Source organism: Gigantopelta aegis, chromosome 3, assembly GCF_016097555.1.
Source record: "Gigantopelta aegis isolate Gae_Host chromosome 3, Gae_host_genome, whole genome shotgun sequence".
In the NCBI taxonomy this organism is placed as follows: domain Eukaryota; kingdom Metazoa; phylum Mollusca; class Gastropoda; order Neomphalida; family Peltospiridae; genus Gigantopelta; species Gigantopelta aegis.
Window position 1 is genome coordinate 69962409 of NC_054701.1, and position 27548 is coordinate 69989956.

General features: G+C 34.9%; 1 protein-coding gene across 1 annotated transcript; it reads left to right on the top strand.

Moving 5' to 3' along the window:
• The first annotated feature begins 4387 nt into the window (after positions 1-4387).
• Positions 4388-26103, top strand: LOC121368989 (serine/threonine-protein kinase Chk2-like). Its single transcript, XM_041493774.1, has 16 exons — positions 4388-4616; positions 7198-7316; positions 8386-8464; positions 9044-9109; positions 9716-9806; positions 11384-11492; positions 12317-12370; positions 12879-12943; positions 13817-13916; positions 16296-16334; positions 16910-16957; positions 17417-17580; positions 19204-19319; positions 21267-21352; positions 22062-22136; positions 23391-26103. The coding sequence occupies exons 1-16, from the start codon at positions 4502-4504 to the stop codon at positions 23484-23486; spliced, it is 1422 nt and encodes a 473-aa protein (XP_041349708.1). The 5' UTR covers positions 4388-4501; the 3' UTR covers positions 23487-26103.
• Positions 26104-27548: the final 1445 nt, after the last annotated feature.

Here is a 27548-nt window from a genome sequence, read left to right on the forward strand (position 1 = left end):
ATCGGAAAGAGTAGCCCATGTAGTGGCGACAGCGGGTTTCCTCTCAAAATCTGTGTGGTCTGACGCCATATAACCGTAAATAAAATGTGTTGAGTGCGTCGTTAAATAAAACATTTCTTTCTTTCTCTCAATATGCGTGGTCCTTAACCATATGTCTGACGCCATATAACAGTAAATAAAATGTGTTGAGTGCGCCGTTAAATAAAACATGTCTTTCTTTCAACGTGTACGTTATTTAAGTGTTATTTAAGGTATAGCGCTATTATTCAATATATCTATATGTGACTGTTGTACTGAGACCGGCCTCGGTGGCGTCGTGGCAGGCCATCGGTCTACAGGCTGGTAGGTACTGGGTTCGGATCCCAGTCGAGGCATGGGATTTTTAATCCAGATACCGACTCCAAACCCTGAGTGAGTGCTCCGCAAGGCTCAAAGGGTAGGTGTAAACCACTTGCACCGACCAGTGATCCATAACTGGTTCAACAAAGGCCATGGTTTGTGCTATCCTGCCTGTGGGAAGCGCAAATAAAAGATCCCTTGCTGCCTATCGGAAGAGTAGCTCATGTAGTGGCGACAGCGGGTTTCCTCTCAAAACCTGTGTGGACCGAACCATATGTCTGACGCCATATAACCGTAAATAAAATGTGTTGAGTGCGTCGTTAAATAAAACACTTCTTTCTTTCTGTTGTACTGAAGAATTACTTCGTGCTATATATACCGGCCTCGGTGGCGCAGTGGTTACGCCATCGGTCTACAGGCTGGTAGGTACTGAGGTTCGGATCCCAGTCGAGGCATGGGATTTTTAATCCAGATACCGACTCCAAACCCTGAGTGAGTGCTCCGCAAGGCTCAAAGGGTAGGTGTAAACCACTTGCACCGACCAGTGATCCATAACTGGTTCAACAAAGGCCATGGTTTGTGCTATCCTGCCTGTGGGAAGCGCAAATAAAATATCCCTTGCTGCCTATCGGAAGAGTAGCTCATGTAGTGGCGACAGCGGGTTTCCTCTCAAAACCTGTGTGGTCCTGAACCATATGTCTGACGCCATATAACCGTAAATAAAATGTGTTGAGTGCGTCGTTAAATAAAACACTTCTTTCTTTCTGTTGTACTGAAGAATTACTTCGTGCTATATATAACGGCCTCGGTGGCGCAGTGGTTACGCCATCGGACTACAGGCTGGTAGGTACTGGGGTTCGGATCCCAGTCGAGGCATGGGATTTTTAATCCAGATACCGACTCCAAACCCTGAGTGAGTGCTCCGTAAGGCTTAATGGGTAGGTGTAAACCACTTGCACCGACCAGTAATCCATAACTGGTTCAACAAAGGCCATGGTTTGTGCTATCCTGCCTGTGGGAAGCGCAAATAAAAGATCCCTTGCTGCCTGTCGAAAAAAGAGTAGCCTATGTGGCGACAGCGGGTTTCCTCTTCAAAACAGTGTCAAAATGACCACATATTTGACGTCCAATAGCCGATTATAAGATAAAAAATCAATGTGCTCTAGTGGCGTCGTTAAATAAAACAAACTTTACTTTTCGTGCTATATAAATCGTGAATGGCGGGAGGCATGACGTAGTCCAGTGGTAAAGCATCCTGCTGATGCGCGATCGAGTCCCATCGATTGGCCCATTGGGCTTTTTTTCGTTCCAGCCGAAGTATGTTCTATGCTGTTTTTGGGATGCACATATAAAAGATCCCTTGCTTCTAATAGGAAAGAGTACACATTGCATGGTGGAAGCGGGTTTTCTCATCTTACCATGTCCAAAGCCAAATAACCATAATTAAAATGTGTTGAGTACGTCGTTAAAAAATAAAACATTCCTTTCTTCGTGAATGACGTGCCATGGAGAAAACAAAATGAAGTGGATGATCTATTGTAATAGTTTCATTATATAGCCTATGATAAGTATGTTGGAGAGCATATATAGCTTTAAAATATAACTGCACTAGAGATTATGGCTTTAAAATGACAGTTTGAAAAAAAAGAAAAAAGAATTTAAAATGCTCAGAATCCACTGGATAACATCTATTTTCAGTAGTAATGCCTAGATCTGACATGACCCAATTCAATTCGTGTTGGGGTGAATTCGTCGCAAATTGGGGTAAGCCTACACAAACAGGAAACAATTTCCTTTGGCCGTTTTTGTTTTCTTGCTTTGGCCATTTTGACCAACATGTTAGGGCTGTTTTATCCTAGGACCGTTTTGACCGCATGCCCATAAGATCCGGTGCCCCCCTGATAATCTAACTTTTTTTTTTTACTCCAGAAAATAGCATACACATCCCAGGGTTTAATTTGTATAGTGTTTCATTTGTTTATAAAAAGTAGTGCCTCCCCCCCCCCCCCCGGATTTTGATCAGGGTATGCCCCTTCACACACACACACACACCCCTCCCATACACAGATTGACACACATACACACAAATTGATTGACACACGCACACACGTTGAAACACACACACACACACACCTCCCATACACAGACTGACACACACAAACATATTGACACACACGCTGAAACACACGCGTTGAAACACACACACACACACACACACACACACACACACACAGTCAAGGTATCCGAGGTATGGCGTGCGGCGGTGTTAAGATTGATCGAATGAACATTAGAGATAACATTGGTCAGAGCAAAAGTCAGTGTCAGTAATATCTGATTTCAGTTGATAATACGTCAATGTATGTTTCAATAGGCCCGTGTTCTTTTTAAATGTTGCAAAAAATGTTGTTGAAAACCTGCATCCGCCCGTTCCATATTTGCATTAAAATAAATAGAAAATTAAACGGTATAATTTATTAAGAACTGTATGGTAAATTGTATGTTTACATCCAAAATATATATAGGCTATAAGCATATGCTTATAAATAATAGTTTAGTTATCAATATAATTTTTTTTATGTATTCTTTTCATGAATTTATTTATTTTATTTTGTTTATAGTTTATTTATTTATAACAATGTTTATTTTTTTAAATGTTTGTTTTGTTAAACGACAACACTAGAGCACATATATCTATTTACAGTCGACTACATTTTTTTTTATTAATAGCAAGGGATCATTTATATGCACCATCCAACAGACTGGATAGCACATGTCGTATACAGTGGTATTGAATATAGAAGTCGTGTTGCACTGGCTGGAACGAAAAATAGCCCATTAGGCCCACCGACCGAGTGCACATCTGCCTGGCAAAGTCTGCCAGCAAACGTTTCGCGAACTATTTGATTGGTTCCCGACGTGGAAATGGCATGTTCAGTAGTGAGTTCAGCCAGACCGGGCAGAAAAACGTCCGCTAGACTAGTGTGTGCGCTTCATTTTAAACCAAATGGCCACGTCGAGAACCAAACTTAAAGAAGCCGGCGAACATTTCGCTGACGTTCGCGAACTATTTGATTGGTTCTCGACGTGCCCATTTGGTTAGACACGAAGCGCATAAACCAATCTAGCGGACGTTTTTCTGCTCGGTTTGGCTGAACTCCCCTTCATAAATCAAGGTTAATATTCGTTCCTCGTATTCAGCCTTGATACATGTCATCAAGAAATCGTGTCACAAAATGCTTAAATTTCACTGGATGCGATAAGATCTGATTGCAACGATCGCAACGCTCCTTATAGATTCCCTTGTTATTTTAAACAAAGATGTCAGCGTCAGCGTCTGTGGAAACGTGTCGTGTTTGTCACGATATGTTAAAAAAAAGGTTTCGGCGGTTAATTTTTGATATTGCTTTCAAGAGTGTCACATGTTACCGATGCTGTGATTGGTCAGCGATGTCATCGTGTAAGGGACATAATCGGTGTTAAAAATGTTCTTCCAATAGAGGGCGCTAGTAGTGGATATTAGTAATCTTGACTACATGTATCAAGACTGAATACGAGGAACATTAGCCTTGATTTATGGAGATGGGCTGAACTCAGCCGAGTCAACCACTTGTCACTAGCTGATTTTAAGCTATGCATTATAGAGTAAACCGAATTACCACTACGGGAACCAATCAAATAGTTCGCCAACGTTTGCGAAACATTTGCTGGCTGGAGTTTGGGCGGGCCCGAATTCAGACGGACCGAGCAGAAAACGGTCTACTAGACTGGTTTATGCGCTTCACGGTAAACCAAATAACCACGTCGGGAACCAATCAAATAGTTCGCGAACGTTAGCGAAACGTTTGCTGACTGAACCCTTTCCGGTGAGCTACGTCCCACCCCTTCGGTGTTTACATACCGTTATAAAAATATTAAATATGTCAAGCAAAAAATAAACAAAACTAGCGCATTTAATATATTAAATAAATAAAAAAATCTATATAGCCTACATATTTTTCCAGTTTGGGAACGTTACGTACGTTACGCTAAATTCTATACACCGAACGCTACCATACGACTGGCGTACAATCGACTTCCGGGCGGCTTCCTTTGAAGTATGTGAAGCAGTGAGATTTCCGGACCCTGGTCTCGAAAGAGGAAAACCAGTCTTGGATATTCTAGCATGGAGACGTTGCCCACGCAAGATCTCTTGGACGGCGACTTCAGCGAGGAGGACGACGTCCACGAAGCTGCATGGGGGAGACTGTTTCCGCTGGGATCCAGCTTTGTTGCAGTTGGTGAGCGTCGTGTTGTTAGGGATCGGGAAACATGATCAAACACGTTTTAAAAGTTGACCCAATTTGAATTTCAACATGTTGTTATGGGTCTACGTCCGTTATAATGTTGTCAACTTGTCGCCGGGTTAATATATCTAGTTTATGTAACCGGTAATTAGATAGAAATTATGATTGATTACGAACGTGGCACAATTTGAAATGTGGCTTAATGTTTCCTTCATAATTTTAGGTTGTAAATACATTAATTATTAATATTGTATAATTTATTAGGTTTATTATTCATAATTTTTTTTAACTTGGAGTTAGAGATAGGTAGGCCTCTTTCAAAAAAAAAAAAGAAGTAGAAATTAATACTTTTCCAAACTCTCATCCTCAAAGGTGTGTGTGATGTAGCTCAGTGGTAGCCTAAAGTGCTCACTTAACAACACCACTAGAGCATATTGATTTATTAATCATCGGCTATTGGATGTCATACATTTGGTAATTTTGACATTTAGTCTTAGAGAGGTAAACCTACTACATTTTTCCATTAGTAACAACAGAACTTTTATAGGCATGAGTTCAACCCATAACCCCCTTTCAATGGTTAGGTTTTAGGGTTAGTCTTTAGAACTGTATTATATATAAAGGGGTACAGGTTGAACTCTTTCCTAACGAGAAATAGGTCAATTGGCCCACCAACGTGGATCAATCACATACCAACCGCGCATCTACTGAACGAAAATTGTTACATTACCCTATATATAGCTGGTATTCAAAACTTGTGGCACCATGTTTCAACCGTTTCCCAACCGAAATAGTGCAACAAATGGACACACAAACCAAAAATGTATAACCTACCATACTTCTGTCATTATTAACAAAATAAATCTTTCAACAACAACCTTCAAAAATTTCCACGCCATTTCAAATGTTCTAAATAGAGAGAAGCAACTCGCCCTGTACATTAAGAAAAGTATTGACTTAATGTGCACCCTGCACTAACAGGCCCTAATCTTACCAGCAAAATGAGCAGTTTTTTCGCTGAAAGTCAGCTCAAATCTCCAAGTTATTAGCAGTAGTAAGTACTTAAGAAGTCGAAGTTGCCGTAATATTCTGGACCTAATCCAATTTTAAAAACGAAATTACACAACAGATGTCAAGACTCCGAATTGTTTATTGTCTGAGCTCACTTGGCACCTTGTCACTGTATGTCGGACAGTCTTTTTATTTTGGCGTTAGACTGTATCCTCGAGTAAACGTGAACCAGCATATTAACAAGAAATGGTTTATATGCACGTGCACTGTAGTGTTTTACCGTGTTCAATTTATTATCAAAATCAACCCAACAAATGTTAATATTCATGCCAGTTTCTGTTGTGAAGATATTAACTACATGTCATAGTTTAATGTTGACATTCTTCAGATATATCGGTCACCTGTAACCCGGGCTATTGTTTTTCAAAGTGACGTGTGTCATGCCATGTCAGTGGTGTAGGAAGGTGCCAAAAAGTGGGGGGGGGGGGCACTTTTATATTTATACACTTTTACACTATTATAAAGCAAATATAAAGCAAAATATCTGAAAAGTGGGGGGTGGGGGCACTTGCCCCACGCTTCCTACGCTTGTTGTGACCAGTCAAGCATTGTTAATCCTTGGCCACATTCATTTGAGTAATGCCAGAAAATACTAATTAATACTTTAATTTTAAAATAACGGCACCGTATCAACTACTTAATAATATAACTTTTTTGATAAAACATACAGAGTTTTGTTTTGTTTAAATTTTATTACCGGAAGTAGTATTTTATATGGAAATATTACGATTAGAACCGAATGTAAAATTCAGAATATTTTCGATTGAACGCAGAAACTGCCGAAACATTACGAAATGTACCAATAAATGTTCACGTCGCCTATTTTTATCAAACTTCTCCCCTTTCTTCTCGTAAGGGAGAAGTCACTTCTCCTACTTTTTCAATTCTAGATTAGCCTTAGGGCCTGGCACTACCATGCATCAAATGAGTGCTTTACCACTGGGCTACGTCCCACCCCCTTTTGGATCAATCCCCATCAGTCAGCCCATTGGGCTATTTCTAATTCCAGACAGTGCTTTACAGCTGGTGTAACAAAGGCCATGGTATGTATTATTCTGTCTATGAAATGATGCATATAAAGGATCATTTGTTGAGTAATCAAAAAGAGGAGCCAATCGTGTGTCGGCAGAGGTTTTTCTCTAATTATTTTTATGGTCCTTAACACCTCTGGTACCAACGTAATAATTGTGTAAGACATTCCTATCCATTTTCAGCAGTATTTTGGTTGGAAATTGTGTGTATAATCGTCTGTTTGATGACAGGGAAACAATGTTTATAAGTACACTCACATAACGCTACATAACGCTCGGACCCACACCCACCCTGTCAAGCGTTACATACTTTTTTAATAGCCCCTTTCAGAACATACTGACCTGGTATCAGTTTACAATGATACTTTAATAGCAGTTCAGTTGTCTAGAATTTGTTTTCACCTAATTGTGTTGTAAACCAGCTGTGGTTAGACATATATGGTCATTCTCAAACACTTTATTTTGAATTTCAGATTTGGTGAAAGATGAATACAGCTTTGGCAGGGGAGAGAACTGTGATATTGGTTTCAATGCAGGCAAAAATCAGCAGTGTTTTCAAGCCTACAGCAAAATACATTTCAAACTAATTAGAGTAAGTTCATGAATTTGCTTAGCAAAAAAGTATACTTGTCACATTAATTACCTAATACATATATATCCTATTTATTTTACCAAATAAATAGCACAACGTTTTTTAAAAACCTTTGCCATACATGATTCTATTATATTTATACTTAAGTCTATGTACATGCAGTTTCATTGACAATAGTTTCCTAGGTATATGTATGTACTATTTATGTTTTGCATTACATGCATCTGCAAGTACTACAATCATCAGGATGATAAGTAATTTGCAGTTGTCGTTAATATTTTACATTGTCTAGCTACGTTACTAATACTAGGATTTCAGCCTTTGAAACTCATGGCATCTGCGGGGATCAATATTTCAAAATCTTAAATAACCGGAAGTCAGTTCACATGAGTTTGACTTAGGTAACCGATTGTTCGGTTACGTGAATATAGTTCTCGTAACCGATGAGTTAGACCTACCTAATCCTAAAGCACTTGAACTACGGTTCTGTGCTACATTGGTTGTTCAAATGTATTTAAAAACATAAAGTGATTTTTACTTTCATTACTGATATGTGGTACTTTTAATTTTAGAGTGTAATTGTGCACCATGAAACCAATTGGCGGTTCTCGTGAAATATTGTGCATTGCATATATGTGTATGACAATCAGCAGTGCAGCCAAAAATGTTGCAAAATTGATCTGCAACAATATTTTAATTTTATATATTCTCAATAAACCCTGAAGAAATTGAAACAAATTTGAACATATATATTGTGCCTATTTGTTGTGATGTGACGGTCATTGCAGTGGCACACATACTCATGATAGCTGTTGTTTAATCAGCATTTCTGTATGAATTTTTAAAACTTGACAGAAGGATTTTCTGCTATTTTGAAGGCACTATATTTGTAAATACTTTAATGGAGAAATCCTCACACTCAAACAGTTCCATTTAAAAATGTATATTACGTAAAACGTATGATGATAATTGCCATTTTAATTGGAACACATTTTGACAATGTGTACATGCACTTCAAGTTGATGCATTCATAAAAGTACATTGATTCTTGTTTTTGTTTTATTTATAGAAGAAAACCAGCACAGGAACCCATGTGTTTCTGGAAGACACAAGTAGTAATGGAACTTTCATTAATGGGGAGAAAGTGGGTGAGCAGTACTTGTCTTATTAAAACTTTATATTACAATAAAAAGTAGCTTTCTGTATTGTGACAGCTATTTTGTCTGCAGACATTTAATATTATTAATGTTTTGTATTATACTGACACACACAAATTTTATATATATTTTTAAAAATTACGATAACCCCCCAAAAAGACGAGAAAAACATTAATGCTAGGGAAAATAAGTCATTCAGGTGTAAATTGTTTTGAGCCAGTCTAGATATTGCAGTTTGAAGGTTGGCTTTAAACAGAGCAAATCTACCCATAGCAACTATTTTTTTCAGTTTGCATATTTTGGCCAATTTTTATGGTTAAATACTTTTGGGAATATATTTGAGATATTTTAAATGCAGTGCAAAACGATCTTTTACTTAATGTTCATAATCTTATTAAATATTCCATGAGATAATAAAAATACTTGTTAAAACATTTTCAATCCTGTGAATTAATATTATTGATAATGACAACTATTATACGTCATGTAATATTGTAGTATTGATAGTTGTCATATGTTCACATTAAATATATTTGTTTTGATTTGTAAATATTTCTCAAATATTTTCAGGAAAGGGAAACAGACAGGTACTGGGAAACAATGATGAAATTGCTTTGGCATTAAAGAAAAACAAAGGTATGTTTATATCTCTGGGAACAAAAATTAATATGGATAAAAATAAGACTCCTAGGAGGAAAGGAATATTTATTCAACAACACCTCAGTAGATTGTATATTAAAGAAAGTCATTTGGTGTCTAACATGTGGTTATTTCCACTCTACATGGGTAGGGGTGAGAGAAAGACAAGTAGAAAAGCAGCATTTCCCTTATACAGAACAGTAATACCACAGTCATTGATGTACCAGTGATGGGGCGTTGGTTGGGATGGTAAAAAACCCAAGTGCACTGAGTATCATATTCATTATATTGTCCTTATAGAAATGAAGTTCGAAAAATACTAACATTTTCCAGGTTACATGTATATGGTAGAATTGAATCTCTATATTGCAGTTTTATGCATACATGTGCAAAATTATTAATACAATTAATTCAATGAAATAAAATGTAAACATTTTAAAAATGATTTTTGCATCTGAAAATTATTAACTGCAAAATGACTGTATTTAAAAACTTGCAAAGTATTGCACCTGAGAAAATTATTTGTTTAATAATATTTAAATAAACACATTTTCTCTCAAAAGAAACACATTATAAATTTTTTATTTGTGTTTGTTTTTGCAGCTTTTGTTTACATGGACTTAAATGCCAATGAAGATGCTAATATTCCGAAAGAAGTGACGAACAACTACACTCTCACCAAGACCTTAGGCAGGTGAGAATAGTTTCATTGTTAACTGCGTGAGTTTCTGTATGCAGTTTTATTAACACTTTGTTGTATCTTCAAAATTAAATACTTTTATTATGGAAAGTAAAGGAATATTTGTTAAACATCACCTCAGCACATTTTAAACTATTACTAATTGGTGGTCTGATGTTGGTTATTTTTAAACTTGGTTTCATCTTTAACTGCATTAGTTTCTGTCTCCAATTTTATTAAAATTTTATTGTATCTTCAAAATTAAATATCTTTATTATGAAAAGAAATAGAATAATTGTTAAAACACCCCACAACACATTTTAAACTATGGTTATTTGGTGGTCTGACATTGGTTATTTTAACACTTGGTTTCATTGTTAACTGTATTAGTTTCTGTATGCAGTTTTATTAAAACTTTATTGTATCTTCAAAATTAAATATCTTTATTATGAAAAGAAATGGAATATTTGTTAAAACAACCCCTCAACACATTTTAAACTATGGCAATTTGGTGGTCTGGCATTGGTAATTTTGATGCTATGTTGAGAGAGACAAAGAGAAAAAAGTTGCTACCATTACTTAGGCTACTACCGTTGCTAAAAAAGCAGTAGGTTATCTTTTATTTACACATTCCCATAGACATTTGATGTCCTAGTCATGAAGTATTGGTGGAGATGGTGGATAAACTAGTCAGTTGATGCTGATAAATCCTTTTACCCATCGCACCTCAGGTGAGTCTCCCCAACTGAGCTACGTTACTCTTCATAGTTTTGTTAAAGGTAATAAAGGAAATATTTATTTAACGACACACTCAACACATTTTATTTACGGTTATATGGCGTTGGACATTATTAAGGACCACAAATATTGAGAGAGGAAACTCGCTGTCGTCACTCCATGGGCTACTCTTTTCGATTAGCAGAAAGGGATCTTTTATATGCACCATCCCACTGACAGGATAGCACATACCACAGCCTTTGATGTACCGGCCATGGTGCACTGGCTGGAGCGAGAAATAGCTCAATGGGCTTACTGATGGGGATTGATTCCAAACAGACTGCACATCAAGCGAGAGCTTTACCACTGGTCTGCATCTTGACCAGTTTTGTTAAAGCCTTCTGTATACATATTTTGTACCATAACCTTCTGACTACTGAATAAAATTTTTATGAAAACAATGTGGCTACAAATTTATAACTTTTACTCACATATTTTCACTTAAACTGTTTTATAAATACATAAAATAATGTTCATGTGTGAACAAGTAAGTATAACTTTTTAGGGTTTTTTTAATTTTTATATTTCAGATGAGTTAATATTGATTAAAATTAGGCAAAAAAAATTATGATAAAGTTACGTTCAGTGGCATAGTGTGGGTTGCCAGGCCCGGGGCAAGGCAAGTATTGCACCCCCTAACCAGTGGACCATTAGAGCTCCCCGAGTCCCTTCCACCAGTCCAGTGGCCCCACCTACGCTACCCCACTGGTTACGTTTACTTATGCACATTTGTGGCCAGATGTCCAGTATTTATATCTATTATTCCCAATAACTGTTTTTTCCGACCAGACTGACTGATTGTCTTTGTCTTTCAGAGGAGCTTGTGGTGAAGTCCGGCTTGCATTTGCCAAGGGATCGTGTGAAAAGTTTGCATGTAAAATTATTGCAAAAAAGAAATTCTCTCTTGGTGGTAAAAATCAGTTGGTGAGTATTTTATAAAGTTAAAACTTGTGCATTTAAATTTTGTTTTATGCCATAAACATTTCTGGGTAGCACTAAATGTTTTGTTTTGGATTTTTATTTAAACAACATGTTGTTGGGGGTGACACATTTAATTCCATGGAATTCTTGTTAATTGAAAAAAGTTATCTTTTTGGCATTCATTGCTTCATAGTTAAATTTATGTTACATTCAATACAATATAACGCCATCTCATTGGTCCAGACATAGCAACTGGAGTTTGTTCGTATCTCGATGAATATAAATATTACGTCATCAGGGAACATCATATCTGATGATGTCATTTTATAGGGGCAAGTTGTCTTATTGAGCATTATTGTTTATGGACCAAAAATAATTAAAAATGAAATATGAACTTTTAGTGTTATTATTAGCAAGTTTGATTCAAATTTAATTATAAGTATTGTCTGTTATTTCTTTTACGTTCATCTGGGTATGAACAAAAAAAATCATCCGCAAATTTATGTGAGAATGGCTTCGCCGATTCACACAGTTTGTGGATAAATTTTTTTCATACCCTGATGATCATAAAAGAAATAACAGACAATCCTTCAGTGACTCTTATATGTAACATAACATTTGGCTGATAGAATTGCTTTAGATAGCAGAAGGATTTTTATATTAAAGACATGTAAAAGTGATAATGGTAATAAAGAGTATCTGACTCGCTATGAGGAGTTAATCATTATTCACTAAGTAACCACTTATTAAATATATGTGCTTGGGTGTCTGTCAACTAAAATTTCTTTCCTTTCTTCCTTCTCTTGATAGTTCTTGTATTTTTGTAGAATATGTCTTCCCAAGTAATGGGTGAGGTGAAGATACTGAAAGCTTTAAAACATGTAAGTATATGGCAGTAATAAATTGTATATTACTGGCTAAATGTTTTCTGTCACATCTTACACTTTGATGAATTACATACTATAGGCCATCCCATCATTCTATTAAAATGTTTTTTGTAAATAATTTCTGTTTGGTTTGACGTAAGAAGAAAAGTAAAAGTGTTTTGGAAATAACAAAGAAATACAATTTGTGTGTGTGTGCAATTTACAAATTAATCGGCTTGGAAATGTGATCCCTGTGGGACAGACTATAATTGTTTTTAAAAGCATGTGTTTTCTGGATTCTGTCGTCTATGAATGGATTTAGTGTTTGAAATGAATGGATTTTACTCTTTGATTTACTCAATTGAAACATTTAGACTAAGTCTCAAAATTAACAGATCATAAAAATATTTGTTAATTTTTAAACTATATTTGTGGAAAAAAAAGAAGAAAAACTCTGAAGCAAAACAGTTTAATATTTTCACATATGTATACCTTTCTTCTTATTACCTCTTATATTTTTCAGCCTTGTATTATACGCATCGATGATGTCATAGACACAAAAGATTACTTATATATAATGTTGGAACTGTAAGTACATCATTATTACAAATCAGTCTTACTGTTATTTTCTTTAAGCAGTCTTCTTCATAATGACACTGCCTGTTTGCCGTTTTGTTTTTTGTAGTGATCTTTTATTTTCAAATTACTTTTTTGTCCCCTCTGATTATGACTCTTTATATCTTAGCTTATTGCAGGCGAAGTCTTAAAATTACATGATTGTTTCATCACTCTTTGATGTATACACAATTTTTCATTTATGCATTAAATATGGGACATAATATACACAGTTGTTTTGAGTCATACTAAATGAAATGGGTTACCTTAACATTTTTGTTTTGTTTTATGCAAAGGAGCTAAATAGATTTTCAATTCTCTGAGGCATTTTACCATGGCTTCTAGAATTTTGTTTAAATCCACTAGCCATGGGATCATTGACTTTTTTAAATTTACAAGCCACGATTAAAAATTCACTAGCCCTACTTTACTTTCAGTTAATATAATTTTACTAAATAATAGTAATAATCAGATATGTCACCTAAAGAGGGAGATAAAGCTTTAAAACACTAACATTTGGGTTGGATATTCATATTTACAAAATAGATTTAACATTTGACAATTTTGTTTTCACTAGCCGTTGGGCATGGCATTAGTAGTTATTTACTAGCCCAACATTGAATATCACTAGCCATGGGAGTGGGGATACCATAATTTAGAAGCCCTGCTTTTATATATTCGTAGGTATATGGCGTTTGTCTTTATGTGTTTAGCTCAATCTGCTGTTTGTTGTAGTTCAGCAAAGGATACTGTGTTACTGTTCTTCATGAACTTTCTGTGTGTTGTAGTTTAATGACAAATACCATTTTACTGTTCTTCATGGAATACAGAACTTGCTGTTTTCAGAGTGGAAGGTGGCGAACTATTTGACCGAGTAGTTGAAGCTGGGCAGTTCGACGAATCCACAGCGAAGTTACTCTTTTATCAGATGCTTTGTGCATGCAAGGTCAGTGACCTTTTCTGGTACCGTAAATTGATAATGTAAATGGGTATTTACAGGGCTTCAAGAATTTTTACAAAATCCACTAGCCATGGGATCAGTGATTTAAAAAATGTACTAGTCACAATTAAAACTTCACTAGCCTTACTTTACTTAACCTTTAGACTACTGGATTAATTTTTAACAAAAACCACGTCGAGTGGGTACAAGTTTATAATTTTTACTCACATATATTCACTTAAATGTTTTATAAATACATGAAATAAAGTTCATATATGAATCGGTAAGTATTATTTTCGTGTTTTTTTTGTAAGTTTTATTATTTTTAGATCAGCTAATGGTGATTAAAATTAGGCAAAAAATCTAAAAAAATTGCATTTACTTACGGGCATTTGTGGCAGCTGTCCAGTATTTGTCCATTATTCCCGATAACAGTGGTTTTCTGACCAGAATTTTTTTTAAAACCCAAACTACAATTCATATTGCAATATTTGGTAATTTTTGTTGTTGGTAAAACGATCAAATTTATTATCAAATTAGCTGTCACATTCAGCTATCGATCCCTGAAAATGACGGCGACGTGCCGCCATTGTTGTCAAGCGAAAATACTTGCCGAAAACAAAGGTATTTTCAATTGAAAAAATCAAAACAAAAGCCACCATTTGAAAAAAAAATCGTTTTTCTTTTATTAGATTTCCGTTTCCGGTGAGTGTCATGTGCAAAACAGCGGGAAATATGAATTGGGGAATGCACTGTATACAGTACAGTATGCAGTACTCAGAAGGTTAATACAGTTTTACTAATAGTAATAATCAGATATGTTAACTAAAGACGGAGATAGCAATTAAAAACGCTAAGATTAGGGGATGGGGTTGGGGGCAAGATATTCAATATGGCAATAGTAGTGATTTACAAGCCCAACATTGAATATCACTAGCCATGGGAGTGAGGCTACCATTATCTAAAAGCCCTTGGTATTTGGGATTATAGATTTTTGTTGTTTAGAGCTGTCTGGAAAAGATTACATGCTATGGTTTTCAGCTTTTTATTGCATCCCTAATAAAATTAATAACATGGCTTTATTTACATTACGAAAAAAACCCCAAAAAAACCTGAAAAATGGATGTCAGTATTTGCCCCCAAACATTGCCACATAATACATGGTTCAGATGAGTCGTGGAAATCCTGGAAAGTCATTAGTTTGCAAAAAAAATTGGGTTATGGAAAGTTGATAATTAGTTTTAATTACACAAGAGAGGATTGCGTCAAAACATAGTGGTGTTATTAGATTATGTTGACAATCACAGAAAAATTCTTGAAACTCCCCTAAAAGGTAGAGAACTCGTCTGAAGTGTTCTCACTCCAGCCAGTGCACCACGACTGGTACATCAAAGGCTGTGGTATGTGCTATCCTGTCTATGGAATGGTGCATATAAAAGATCCCTTGCTGCTAATTGAAAAGAGTAGCTCCTGAAGTGGTGACAACAGGTTAACTCTCTCAATATCTGTGTGGTCCTTAACCATATGTCCGACACTGTATAACCGTAAATAAAATGTGTTGAGTGCATCATCAAATAAAACATATCCTTCCATCCTTCCTCCAGCCAGTGCACCACGACTGGTATATCAAAGGCTGTGATATGTGCTATCCTGTCTATGGGATGATGCATATAAAAGATCCCTTGCTGCTAAGCGAAAAAGAGTAGTCCATGAAGTGGCGACAGCAGGTTTCCTCCCACAATATCTGTGTTGTCCTTAACCATATGTCCAATGCCATATAACCGTAAATGAAATGTGTTGAGTGCGTCGTTAAATAAAACATTTCCTTCCTTCCTTCGGGTAATAGGATTGAACCACCTCAGTGAACCCATTGGGCTTTTCCTCATCCAAAGCAATGCCCCATGACTGGTATTTCAAAGGCTGTGGTGTGTGTGCTATTCTGTTTCTGGGAAAGTGCTTATAAAAGATCCCTCGCAATTAATGGGAAAATGTAGCCGGTTTTCTCAGAAGATTTTTATTAATTATACAATTTTAATTTTTAATGGAAATAATCGTATTGATGTACTGACCTTTGTTTGACACCTAATAGCTGATCACTATTTTTGTGCTGGGGTGTGGTTAAACATTCATTCATTCATTCTGAAAATTATGTGTCAGTATTACCAAATATTTGACCTGCCATAGCTAATTATTAATGATTAATTAATCAGTGTGCTCTGGTGGCAATCTATTTCAGTGTGCTCTGGTGGCAAGCTAGCAATCGTCGAAAGTAATTCTCATCTTTCAATATGGTTGTTTAAAAAATTACAAGGTTTAACAAATCTAGTATTTTGCTGTTTATTTTGGTGTTTGAAGTAAAATACATTTTTGGGTTTTAATTTTCAGTATTTACATGATCAAGGTATTACACACAGAGATCTTAAGGTATGTTCACCTTTTATTGTTGATTTGCTGTTTCCTGTTTAAAAAATTTGTAAAATGAATATAACATTTTGTATTATATATTTTAGTAGGTCAACACTTTAATGAATGATTTAAGAATATTTTTGGATATTAAATTTGAAAAGAGTATATAAAAATTCTTCTTTGTTTTTATTACTATTTTGCTCTGTGAGTTTAGATATGTGTAATGAAATTATGTATTTGGATATTTCAACATTAGTGATTATTCTCAGGTAACTTTAATTGGATTGCAATTCATATCTATCCAAGTTTCCTTTAAAATACTGAAAGATCAGCTTACTTTTGACAAATCCTATTTGTAACATTTCTCTTGAGATGTGGTTTTAATTTGTTTTGGTATTTATACACATGCAGCTTGCTCAACCATAAGGTGGCAGTGACAATTATCTACAGATTTTATTACAGACTTGCTTTATTTTAATAAGTAGCAGATGGAAATAAGCTATTTTAATGCAAGTTGTTTGTTCTGGTTTAGTGTTGGTACTATCAGTGTGACATTAATGACATGCAGTATTGTATTGTTTTTATTATTTCAGCCAGAAAATATTTTATTAGCCACAGAAAACAACGATACACTTATTAAGGTAAGAAACTGCCGAAATCCCACAAACACTGGATTTAGTGGCTGAAAATTTAGTATAAAATACTATAGATATAACAGATCTCAGGATTTAAATTATATATGAAACACGTTTTTGGTTCTGTGCCCTGCGATCATCAGAAACCATTGGAAACTGTTTTTTTTAGGTAATCATCATAATAGAGGATTATGTTATAGTATAAGGTGTAGAGGGGGTTAACTCTTTTGTTTTTAAATTTCATGACATTGAAGATACAGCAAAAAGAAAGAGTTGGGTGGGTTGGTTTTTTTTTTTGGGGGGGGGGGGTAACAATAAGAAAACTAGGGTTGGGCCTTTGTTCTTGGAGTATGCTGAAATAAAAATGCATTTATTTTATTATGACCATATTATCTAAAAGTATGTTTTAGCCTAATTATTTTTAATACCATGACCTTAACTAAATTATTTACTAATTTCTTTTAGGTTACAGATTTTGGATTATCAAAATTCATTGATGCTGGATCAATAATGAAAACATTTTGTGGCACGCCAACCTACCTTGCTCCTGAGATTCTTGAAACAGCTGGCAGTGGGGCATACACAAAGGCTATCGATGCCTGGAGCTTGGGAGTTATACTTTATATCTGGTTAGTTGGTCGACTAAATGTTACACTAAGTAGGGTTTAAGCTGGATGCATTTAGTTAACAGAATAAAAAAATTATAAAATAGCACACATAAATGACCCATAAAGTTAGCTTTTTGGCGATGTGGTAGTAAAGGTGGCTAACTTTACTAGTATCTGGTATTTCATTGGTATTACAGCACTCGCTTGATGCACAATCTTTCTGGAATCGATCCCTGTCCATGGGCCCATTAGGCTATTGCTCATCCCAACCAGTGCACCACAACTGGTATATCGAATGCCATGGAATGGTACATATAAAAGATCCCTGGCTGCATTAAGAAAAATGTAGCAGGTTTCCTCTGATGACTACTTGTCAGAAATAGCAAATGTTTGACATCCAATAGCTGATGATAAATAATCAGTGTGCTCTAGTGGTGTCGTTAAACTAAACAACTTTCTTTTTTTTCACTGATATTACAAGATAAAATTTATTACATACCTATTCAATCTTACTATAGTGATAAAGACATTTTGAAATCATGTGATTTATTTTGTATCACACATATGTGCGATCTGGACCGGCACTTTTAAATGGGGAATTCCCTTTTTTAGTTTTATTGCAGTTAGCGCCTTTTATTTACTGACGTCATATATGATTTACACATGATGTCACATCGTATTTGAAACATTACACACGGCTGTCGAAGAGTATGATACTTAAAATGAAAGGAGTTTTGATCATAGATTTAACAAAGTGTTGTTATGACGTTAAATTAAAAAACGTTTTGTAAAAGATAAAAGAAGGTATGTAATAAATACAGAACTGCAGATACGTTGTTTTCGCTTCCTATTTATTGCACTCGTTTATTTTGCGAAAGAACATACCACTCAACCGCTACATGGTCTCATGGTATATACATGTATTCTTTCACAAAATAAACTCATGCAATAAATAGGAAGCAAAAACAATGTATGTGAAGTTCTGTATATGTATTGCACTAATGTTATTGTAATAAAAAACATTATCTCACATTTCATAATAACATGGGTGTTAATTATTATTAATCAGAATACTCCTTTTCTTTACTTTCACAGACTATGCCTAAATCATTTAAGCAGCGATTTCCAATAAACCTTATTAAAACAAATGTTCCTTGAGGTGTTGTTTCAACTGACATGTAAAATCTGGATTTCATTCACAATTTATTTAATCCTGTATTTTGTGTTTCTACTTCATTGTGTTAATGTTTGAACACACGGGCTTCTGGATTATGGTAGCCCCACTCCCATGGCTAGTGACATTTAGTGTTGGGCTAGTAAATAATTACTATAAATAGTCTGACGGCTAGTGGGAAAAAACCACTTATCAAATACTGCATTTACATATTTTGTAAATTTTAAATGATCCTGCCCCCTCTTTCCACCCCAATCTAAGGATTTTAAAGCTCTATAACTCTCTTTAGGTGACATATCTGATTATTACTATTAGTAAAATTGTATTTATTTAAAGTAGGGCTAGTGAATTTTTAATCATGGCTAGTACATTTTTTAAATCACTGATCCCATGGCTAGTGGATTTTAATAAAATTCTAGAAGCCCTGGAACACATAAATGTATCAATTATTAACTAATTTATTTTTGTAGTGTTTCGGGTTATCCTCCATTTTCTGACGAAAGGAAAGACATGGACCTGCCAAAACAGATACTGGGTGGTCATTACAGCTTTCCCAAGCAGTACTGGGAAGACATATCTGATCTTGGTAAGTCGCTGAATATAATACTGGAATTTTGTTCTCGAAAATTAACCAATCATATTGTTTGATTGTTAATGATTCAACTAGTAGATGATATGTTGTGTGTGCTACTATATCATCTGTTTTTATTGCACATTTTAATAGTTTAAAGCTTTGCTTAACACAGGCCTTCTAGAATACGGTGGCCCGATGCCCGAGGCCAGTGTTTTTTGGATTCGGGCCAGTAAAAGTTACTTCGTGCAATCCCGATGGCAAGTGGTAAATTTTTTTTTTTTAAATCTACAACGCTACGTCCTACGATCATAGATTCATACAAAAACAAAACAAACATCTACAAGTCACTTCTTTCGATTTGCTATCACATGCAATATTTCACTAACAAATAGTTGGCAACCAGTAATCTTTGACCCATCCATGACATCAATATACCTACCAATATAACTTTATTAAAGTTATAAAGTGTAAACATTGGAAAAACAAAAGTTCATTGTTTTACCGCCATTTAGTTTTTTTACACTGAAATCCAAAGATTTGTTACTCTAATACTAATAATATGCAAAACGGTAACCAGTCTTTTATTAGTTTTAAAGGTTTTTACGTCACTATTAAATGTGTAAATTATTAATTTAATTTATAAAATATAACATAAATTGCAAAAAAGTTTTTTTTTTTTTTTTTTTTTTTAAAAGCTTAAGAACACAGTATCATGAACTAGATAAATTTAACAAAGTACCCAAATTGCAAAATTACTAATATGGGGGGGGGGGGGGGGCTTAAACTGCAATACATGTACACTTTATGCTAATAAAGGTTCTTAATTGTTTCTTTTCTCTTTTTGTTTTTTGATGGGGTGGGTAAGTTCCCATTCATAAGTAAATGAATAATGCTGATAATTGTTGGAATATCTCAGTAACATGGATTATTTTTTTATAACTTAGGTGGTTTTAGTGGAAACAAATAAATTAAAATTTTAATAGGTACGGTAACTTTATTCTAAACTGATGAAAATTATTTGCATATTTTTCTAAACAAACCATAAAGCATACCCAATGAGCCTATCTGTTGTGTAAATTGACAAATTGATTAAACATGATCTCAGTATGAAAAATGGACATTAAAAAGTTAATTATTTTAATTTACAGTTTTTTTGTTTTATCAACAGTTAAAATTGGGCAAGTGAATTTTTCACCATGGCCAGTGAATTTTCAAATCCACTGGCCCTATGGCAAGTGAATTTTAAAAATATTCTAGAACCCCTGCTTAACAAATTGATTTTTACTTATTTTGATTGAAAATAATAAATAAATGAACTTATTTAATGTTGAACCAGTTTTTTGAAAATACAGTATTATTCTTTCAGTGCTAGCTCTGGCATTCGGCAATTGCAAATTTCAAAAAAAGTTTAGTAGATAATTTAGCGAAATGTTATGCTGACTCAGAGATACACATGTAGCCCTGTCTTTTGCACATTAACATGACCTCTTACTGTAGTGCAGTCCTTCACCCTACCATTTAATGAACTAGTTTCAATACCTCAGTAGGCATTAAAATGGTTATTATTTCACATTGCTTTTTGGCTATCTGATCATGTGATTGAGTGCGTCGTTAAATAAAACATTTCCTTCCTTCTGATCATGTGACATGTTCTCCCAAAGGTGAGAGATCCGGATAACGATTTTCAAAATAAATCACCAACCCCACTAAACATTTCCATTGTTTGCTTGTAATCCAGTAAACAGAAAATTTTCCTGACTTTTTCTCTTTTCAGTGATACATTTCTACTTGTTTTTTTAGTTTAATTATTATTTTTGTGTGTGTGTGTGTGTAAAATAACATTCTGACTGCAGCAAATTAAAGATGGTTTTGTTGGGGGTTTTATGAGGATGACATTGGTTTAATTAAAGTAGGACATTGATCATAGATTTGTAAAAATGGATGTTGTTTAATCCACAGTGATTGACTTGATTAAAAAACTGATGACTGTTGATCCGAAGAAGAGGATTAGTTTATCAGAAGCTCTCAACCATCCATGGTTTAAAGTAAGTGTTCTGCTAATGATGATATGTTTCAGAATTTTAGAACAGTTTGGTTTTAGTGCAGATCACACTATGTTAGTTTTTTTTTTACAATTATTAACAAATCACAAGTGTGGGAAATATATCCTCTTTTTTTTTTTTTGCTACTACCTTCTAAAAGCATATATTGCTTCTTAAAGGGATATATATTTGTTTTACAATTGTTTTCTGTTAAAAAGTATGCTGGCAGTAACACACAGACACATACATGCATGCACTCATTCACATATACCGGCCTCGGTAGTGTCATGGTTAGGCCATCGGTCAACAGGCTGGTAGGTACTGGGTTCGGATCCCAGTCGAGGCATGGGATTTTTAATCCAGATACCGACTCCAAACCCTGAGTGAGTGCTCCGCAATGCTCAATGGGTAGGTGTAAACCACTTGCACCGACCAGTGATCCATAACTGGTTCAACAAAGGCCATGGTTTGTGCTATCCTGCCTGTGGGAAGCACAAATAAAAGATGCCTTACTGCTAATTGGAAAGAGTAGCCCATGAAGTTGTGACAGCAGGTTTCCTCTCAAAATCACATGCACACACACATACATTCAGTATATTTTTTGTAAGTTTGTGAAAATTGATAATTGTATGTTCATTGTCAAATAATGCAATATACGTTATTGTTATTATTGTTATTATTATTATGATATTCCCATATTTTGTTTCCCTAGGATGAAGACATGAAAATTAAAGCCAACAAACTGATGTACCCAGAAGCCGATGGAATGGCGCCACCTACAATGATGGTTACTAATTTTATTTACTGCAAGAAATATCAGCTAAAATATGTATACATTTATACGGGTTTCAGAGTTGTGCATATAAAAAGAAATGTTGCTTTTATTTGAAAAAAAATAATAGAACCCATTTGGCTCGGACATGCCCATATACCCAAACCATTTCAGGCACGTCCGTCCCAGGTCCGATCTCTGGTCTGGCCAGTCAGCTGATCTGAGACGGATTCCATTTGGCAGCAACACACTGCTACAATGTGCTGGTGGGTGACAATGCTAGTAAAGCTTTAGATGTCACTAAGTTGGTGCATCAGTTTTTTTTGTCTGTTATGAGCACAGTGGGGTCTTTTTAAGGCAGTTATGTTACTAACAGGTGCTCAAGAGTTGTAGGTGTACAGAAAGGCAGTAATGTTACAAACAGGTGCTCAAGAGTTGTAGGTGTACAGAAAGGCAGTAATGTTACTAACAGGTGCTCAAGAGTTGTAGGTGTACAGAAAGGCAGTTATGTTACTAACAGGTGCTCAAGAGTTGTAGGTGTACAGAAATGCATTTCAAATTATTTTAGGGGAGGGACGTAGCCCAGTGGTAAAGCGCTCGCTCGATACGCAGTCGGTCTGGGATTGATCCCCGTTGGTGGGCTCATTGGGCTATTTCGCGTTCCAGCCAGTGCACCATGACTGGCATATCAACGGCCGTGATATGTACTACCCTGTCTGTGGGATGGTGCATATAAAAGATCCCTTGCTGCTAACCGAAAAGAGTAGCCCATAAAGTGGCGACAGCGGGCTTCCTCATTCAATATCTGTGTGGTCCTTAAAATGTGTTGAGTGTGTCGTTAAATAAAACATTTCCTTCCTTCCTTCAAATGATTTTAATGTAATTAAAGCTTAACATTTCAGTGGTTTTGAGGTGAAATATTTTGGTCATAACATGTATTGTCTTGACTTTGGTGCGATCTAAAACCCTGGCTAGTGATTAAAAGAATACAGTTGAATCCCATTGGCCTGAACCCTGTCGGTGCTTTAGAAAGTGTTCGACCCATCAGATAGATCGACATAACCATTCGGTTAACATCATGTAAGTGTAACTCAGGACTTTGTTTTTGGTTCGAGCATTGCAGTGTATTTGACCCTTCTGAGTTCGACCCAACAAGATTCTACTGTATTTCAGGCATAAAATAACCATACATTAGACATGAAATAGCTTTAGTTTTAAAAATTCCTTTTGTTCTCCTAATACGTGATTTGTTTTCTTCATGTATTTCAGCCTGGGAAGAAACGTGGACTGGAAGGTGGCGAAGAACCTCCGACAAAGAGGAAATCATCAAGTGATACAACATCGCCCCCTGATTCTCCAAAGTGATGAAATCAACAATTTGAACTGATACATATGCTGTTGATTCTCCTGGTTAATGGAATCGAGAATTTCAACTGATGCAACATACCTCACCAATTTTCCTAATTAACAGAATCGACAATTTCGACTGATACATCTACCTTCGATTCTTTTAATTAACAGAATCAAGAATTTCAGATAAGATGTCTACTCTCGGTTATCAGTAATAGAAGCATGAAAGTCAACTGATAAAACATCTACCTTCTAGTCTTGATTCTCATGGTTAATGGAATCAATAATTTCAACTGATATCTACCTTTGATTCTTTTAATTAATGGAATCAAGAATTCCAACAAAAAAGATGTCTACCCTTGAATTCTCAATAATAGAATCAAGAATTTCAACTGATCAAATATCTACCCTCAATTCTCATGGTTAATGGAATCAAGAATTTCAACTGATACAACATACATGTACCACCACCAATTTTCCTAATTAACGGAATCAAGAATTTTAACTGATACATCTACCTTTGATTCTTCTAATTAATGGAAACAAAAATTCCAACTGATAAGATGTCTCCATTTGATTCTCAGTAATAGAATCAAGAATTTCAACTGATCAAACATCTACCCTTGATTCTTATAAATAATAGAATAAAGATTTTTAGTGACGCATCTAACTACCCACACGCAATTCTTCTAATAAAAAGAATCAAGATTTCAACTGATAAGACGTCTCCCCTTGATTCTTCTAATTAATGGAATCAAGAATTGCAAATTATAAGACATTTACCCCTGATTCTCTCAACTGAATCGATTTGTATTAAAAAACTAATTATTTGGAAAATCTATTAAAGAACAAAACATTAACTGATACTAAGTGCTTATCTGATTCTCAAGAAATTCAGGTTGTGAAAATAATGTACTGGTATATAAAGAAAAATGTAAAATGCCATACTTGCAGTTTTCCACATTTAAAATTATTCCAAATTTAACTGTTTAAGAAAAACTATTAAACTGATCCCATGTTGCAACATGATTCTCCTGTTTAATATTATAGAGAAATTAAAGTCTTGGAAACAGTTTATATAAGAAGAAAAAGATCTTTTTGTTGTGTGCAAAGGGAATTAAAAGTGATTTACACCAGTGCAACACAATGCATGCACGCACACACACTGTGATGAAATATGTATGTGTGTTTTTATGTGGTAATTGTTATCTGTTGTTGTGAAAATGAAATGTGCATGTTATGATACTGAAATGCCTGCAGAATTTTTCATAGTTCCATTGGATTATAGACAGTTCTTGTCATAAGGAACAAAGGAAAAGTTGGTTTCAGAAAGAATATATTATTCATTAAATGTCATTTAAAAAAAAAGAAAAAAGTTTTGCTGCAACTTGACGTTGCACATATCACACGATGCATAGATTAATATCTTGTTGAATAAGAGTAGATTGTGTTTTGACGGAGCCTTTATTGTCGTACTGTATAGTTGGTCTAACGTCAGTATATCTCCACTACTAACTTCAGAATCTGGAAATAGACATGTATCACATGTTGAAAATTGATTCTTGAAATGGTCTCTCTTTTTTACATTGTTACAAAGTGGAAATATACAAGACAGTATGAAATAAAATACTTTTAATATGTTAGTGTGTATATCCATGACAGGGTAGGGATGGGAAGTTATTGATAGTAATTATGATTTGATACAATGAGTACTGGACATCCCAGTCTGGAGGCAAGAAGGAATGGGATTGTTGAATATTTACTTTAGTTGAGACCATTCCAAATACAGTTTGGTTAGCTGTGACACAACCCACCGTTTTAGCAGTGTGTTCATCCATCTATTTGAATAAAAATCTACTGAACTTCATTGAAAATCCAATAATCACATTTATAGTTGTAAAAATGATATAAAAATAAAATATACTACTTTAACTGATTTTGTGTACCAGATAACTAGATGTAGTCTGGTAGGCAATAAAAAACCCAATTTTTATACAAGTGAAGTGTGTCTTAAAACAACTGGAAATTGAATGGTGTGTTTTTTCAATGGAGTTCAGGCCCTTTGTTTATACTAAAACTTGGTCTAGACTCGAGACTATTAGATTCCAAGACTTAACGTCATGGCTATGCCATACAAATTGCAAGCATGTGATGGCATTACAAAATTTTGTCTAGGCTAAAGAATTACATTTTTGTGTACTTCTCAAATCAAATACAGTGTTTATTGTATTATTTATATATCATAATGGCTTGTTACACAGTGGGCCAGCTTTTTGTTCAGTGAATTGTAGTAATACAGGGGCCAAGGATAAAAACCCACATTAGTATTTATTAACTGTTTTCATTGTATTTGGTGTGTAGGTGATCAAAGAAACTTGATGAAGTATATTTATAGAAAACCATCTGTGTTCCATGTTGATTCTGTATGTCTGTTATATGTGGTCTTACTGTTGTTACCTTTTTGCTGTGGAAATTGGGAATGTTTTATAAAGTCATAGTCATTCATGTATAATTTATAAACATTTTTGTTTTTTTAACAATTCTGGACCCAATGTCACAAAACATTGTAAGCCTAGTTTCGCACGTAAATCTACGACTAAACCACAATTCTTATTACTATTATAGTTCAACAAATATAGTTTGAAGAACACATATTTCATTTTCTTTTGTCCTCCAGCTTCTGTAATGATGTAATTTTCTGCGTGAAATATACACTAAACATGTAAACACACAACTGGTATAACTGCTAGTAACAGACATAAGCTTACAATGTTTAGTGAAATGGGCCCCTGGAGAGTGAAATATCTCACTCGTCAAACTTTTTTTGAGAAGGAAATGGCACTCCTGAAAATAATCTGTTAAAATGGAAGTGTGGTTTGTTCAAGCAAAGAAAGATGGGATATAGCTGTTGGGAGAATGTTTGCTTGAGGTGCTTGCATCGTAGGATCGAACCACCTCAGTCGACCCATTCTCTGGTTGGAGTTTTTCTTTTCAACTTAGTCTGACTTCCTACTAATGGCATATTCCCCCAGTGCCCTACAACTGGTATATCAAACACTGTGGGATGTGGTGTCTTGTCTGTGGGTAAGTACAGATAAAAGATCCCATGCTGTTAATATAAGGAAAATAATTTCAATGTCCTTTAGATGTTGAAACTGCTTGGGGAAGCTTTATGGTATCTGTAGTCATAAATATATGTAGGACCATTGTTAAAAAACCCTAAAAAAGCCAAAAACATTTATAATATGACAGTTTGTTGGTGGTTGAATGATTTATAAATGATGGTTGTACCGATTCATATCATGCTATTCCATGTGTCGTTGCTAAATGTGTTGGACTTTCCAGATGTGTAGTCTATTCTGACAAAGTTAGAAAACTAAAAATCAAAAGTGGAAATTTGGGCATTATTGTAGTCCTCTACATTAGTTGTGTTATTAGTGTGTCTTTTTTCTTTTTTTGGGGGGGTGGGGGGGTTATGGCAATTCAATCAAGTCAGCCCAATTTAGTTACGGTATGTGTAGGTAATTATTATGAACATCACTTGTCGCCTTTAACCTGGTTTCTGGAGCTATGTAAGAAATTGAATACTGCACTTGCGTCCATTAGATCAAATTTATTTCACAACTACATGTAGTTAAAAACACACAACTCACTTTCACTCATTAGTTATGTTTTGAAACAATCCACCAAATAAATGGTATCCAACAACTACTTATGTTGAAGTGATTATTTGTAACATTTAGAAAAGTATTTACCTTTCAGCCTTACTACAGCCTTACTGTGTGTTGCAGATTGTAATGAAATACTTACACCACATGTCTTTGTTCACCACTTATTTGTTAAAATGTTCATTGAAAACCATGTTATTGTAAAAGTATTGTGTGAGATACCTTTGTGTTTACATTGTCATTTTGAATGTTTTTATGAAGAGGTTTTAGAATATATTAAATTTTTTAATAAATGTTTATTTCTGTGTAATAATTGTTATCTGTCTAACATTCAGCTGTTCGTTTTTATTGGGTGGGGGGAGACAGTGTAACTCGGTTATTAAAGTAGGTTGCAGGATTGTTTGCCCTG

Excerpts from the sequence above, each read along its gene's own strand:
- LOC121368989 (XM_041493774.1), top strand. The coding sequence starts at position 4,502 with ATGGAGACGTTGCCCACGCAAGATCTCTTGGACGGCGACTTCAGCGAG. Across the intron at positions 16,335-16,909 it reads TTACACACAGAGATCTTAAG|CCAGAAAATATTTTATTAGC; the intron begins GTATGTTCACCT and ends TTATTATTTCAG. Across the intron at positions 17,581-19,203 it reads GGAGTTATACTTTATATCTG|TGTTTCGGGTTATCCTCCAT; the intron begins GTTAGTTGGTCG and ends TTATTTTTGTAG.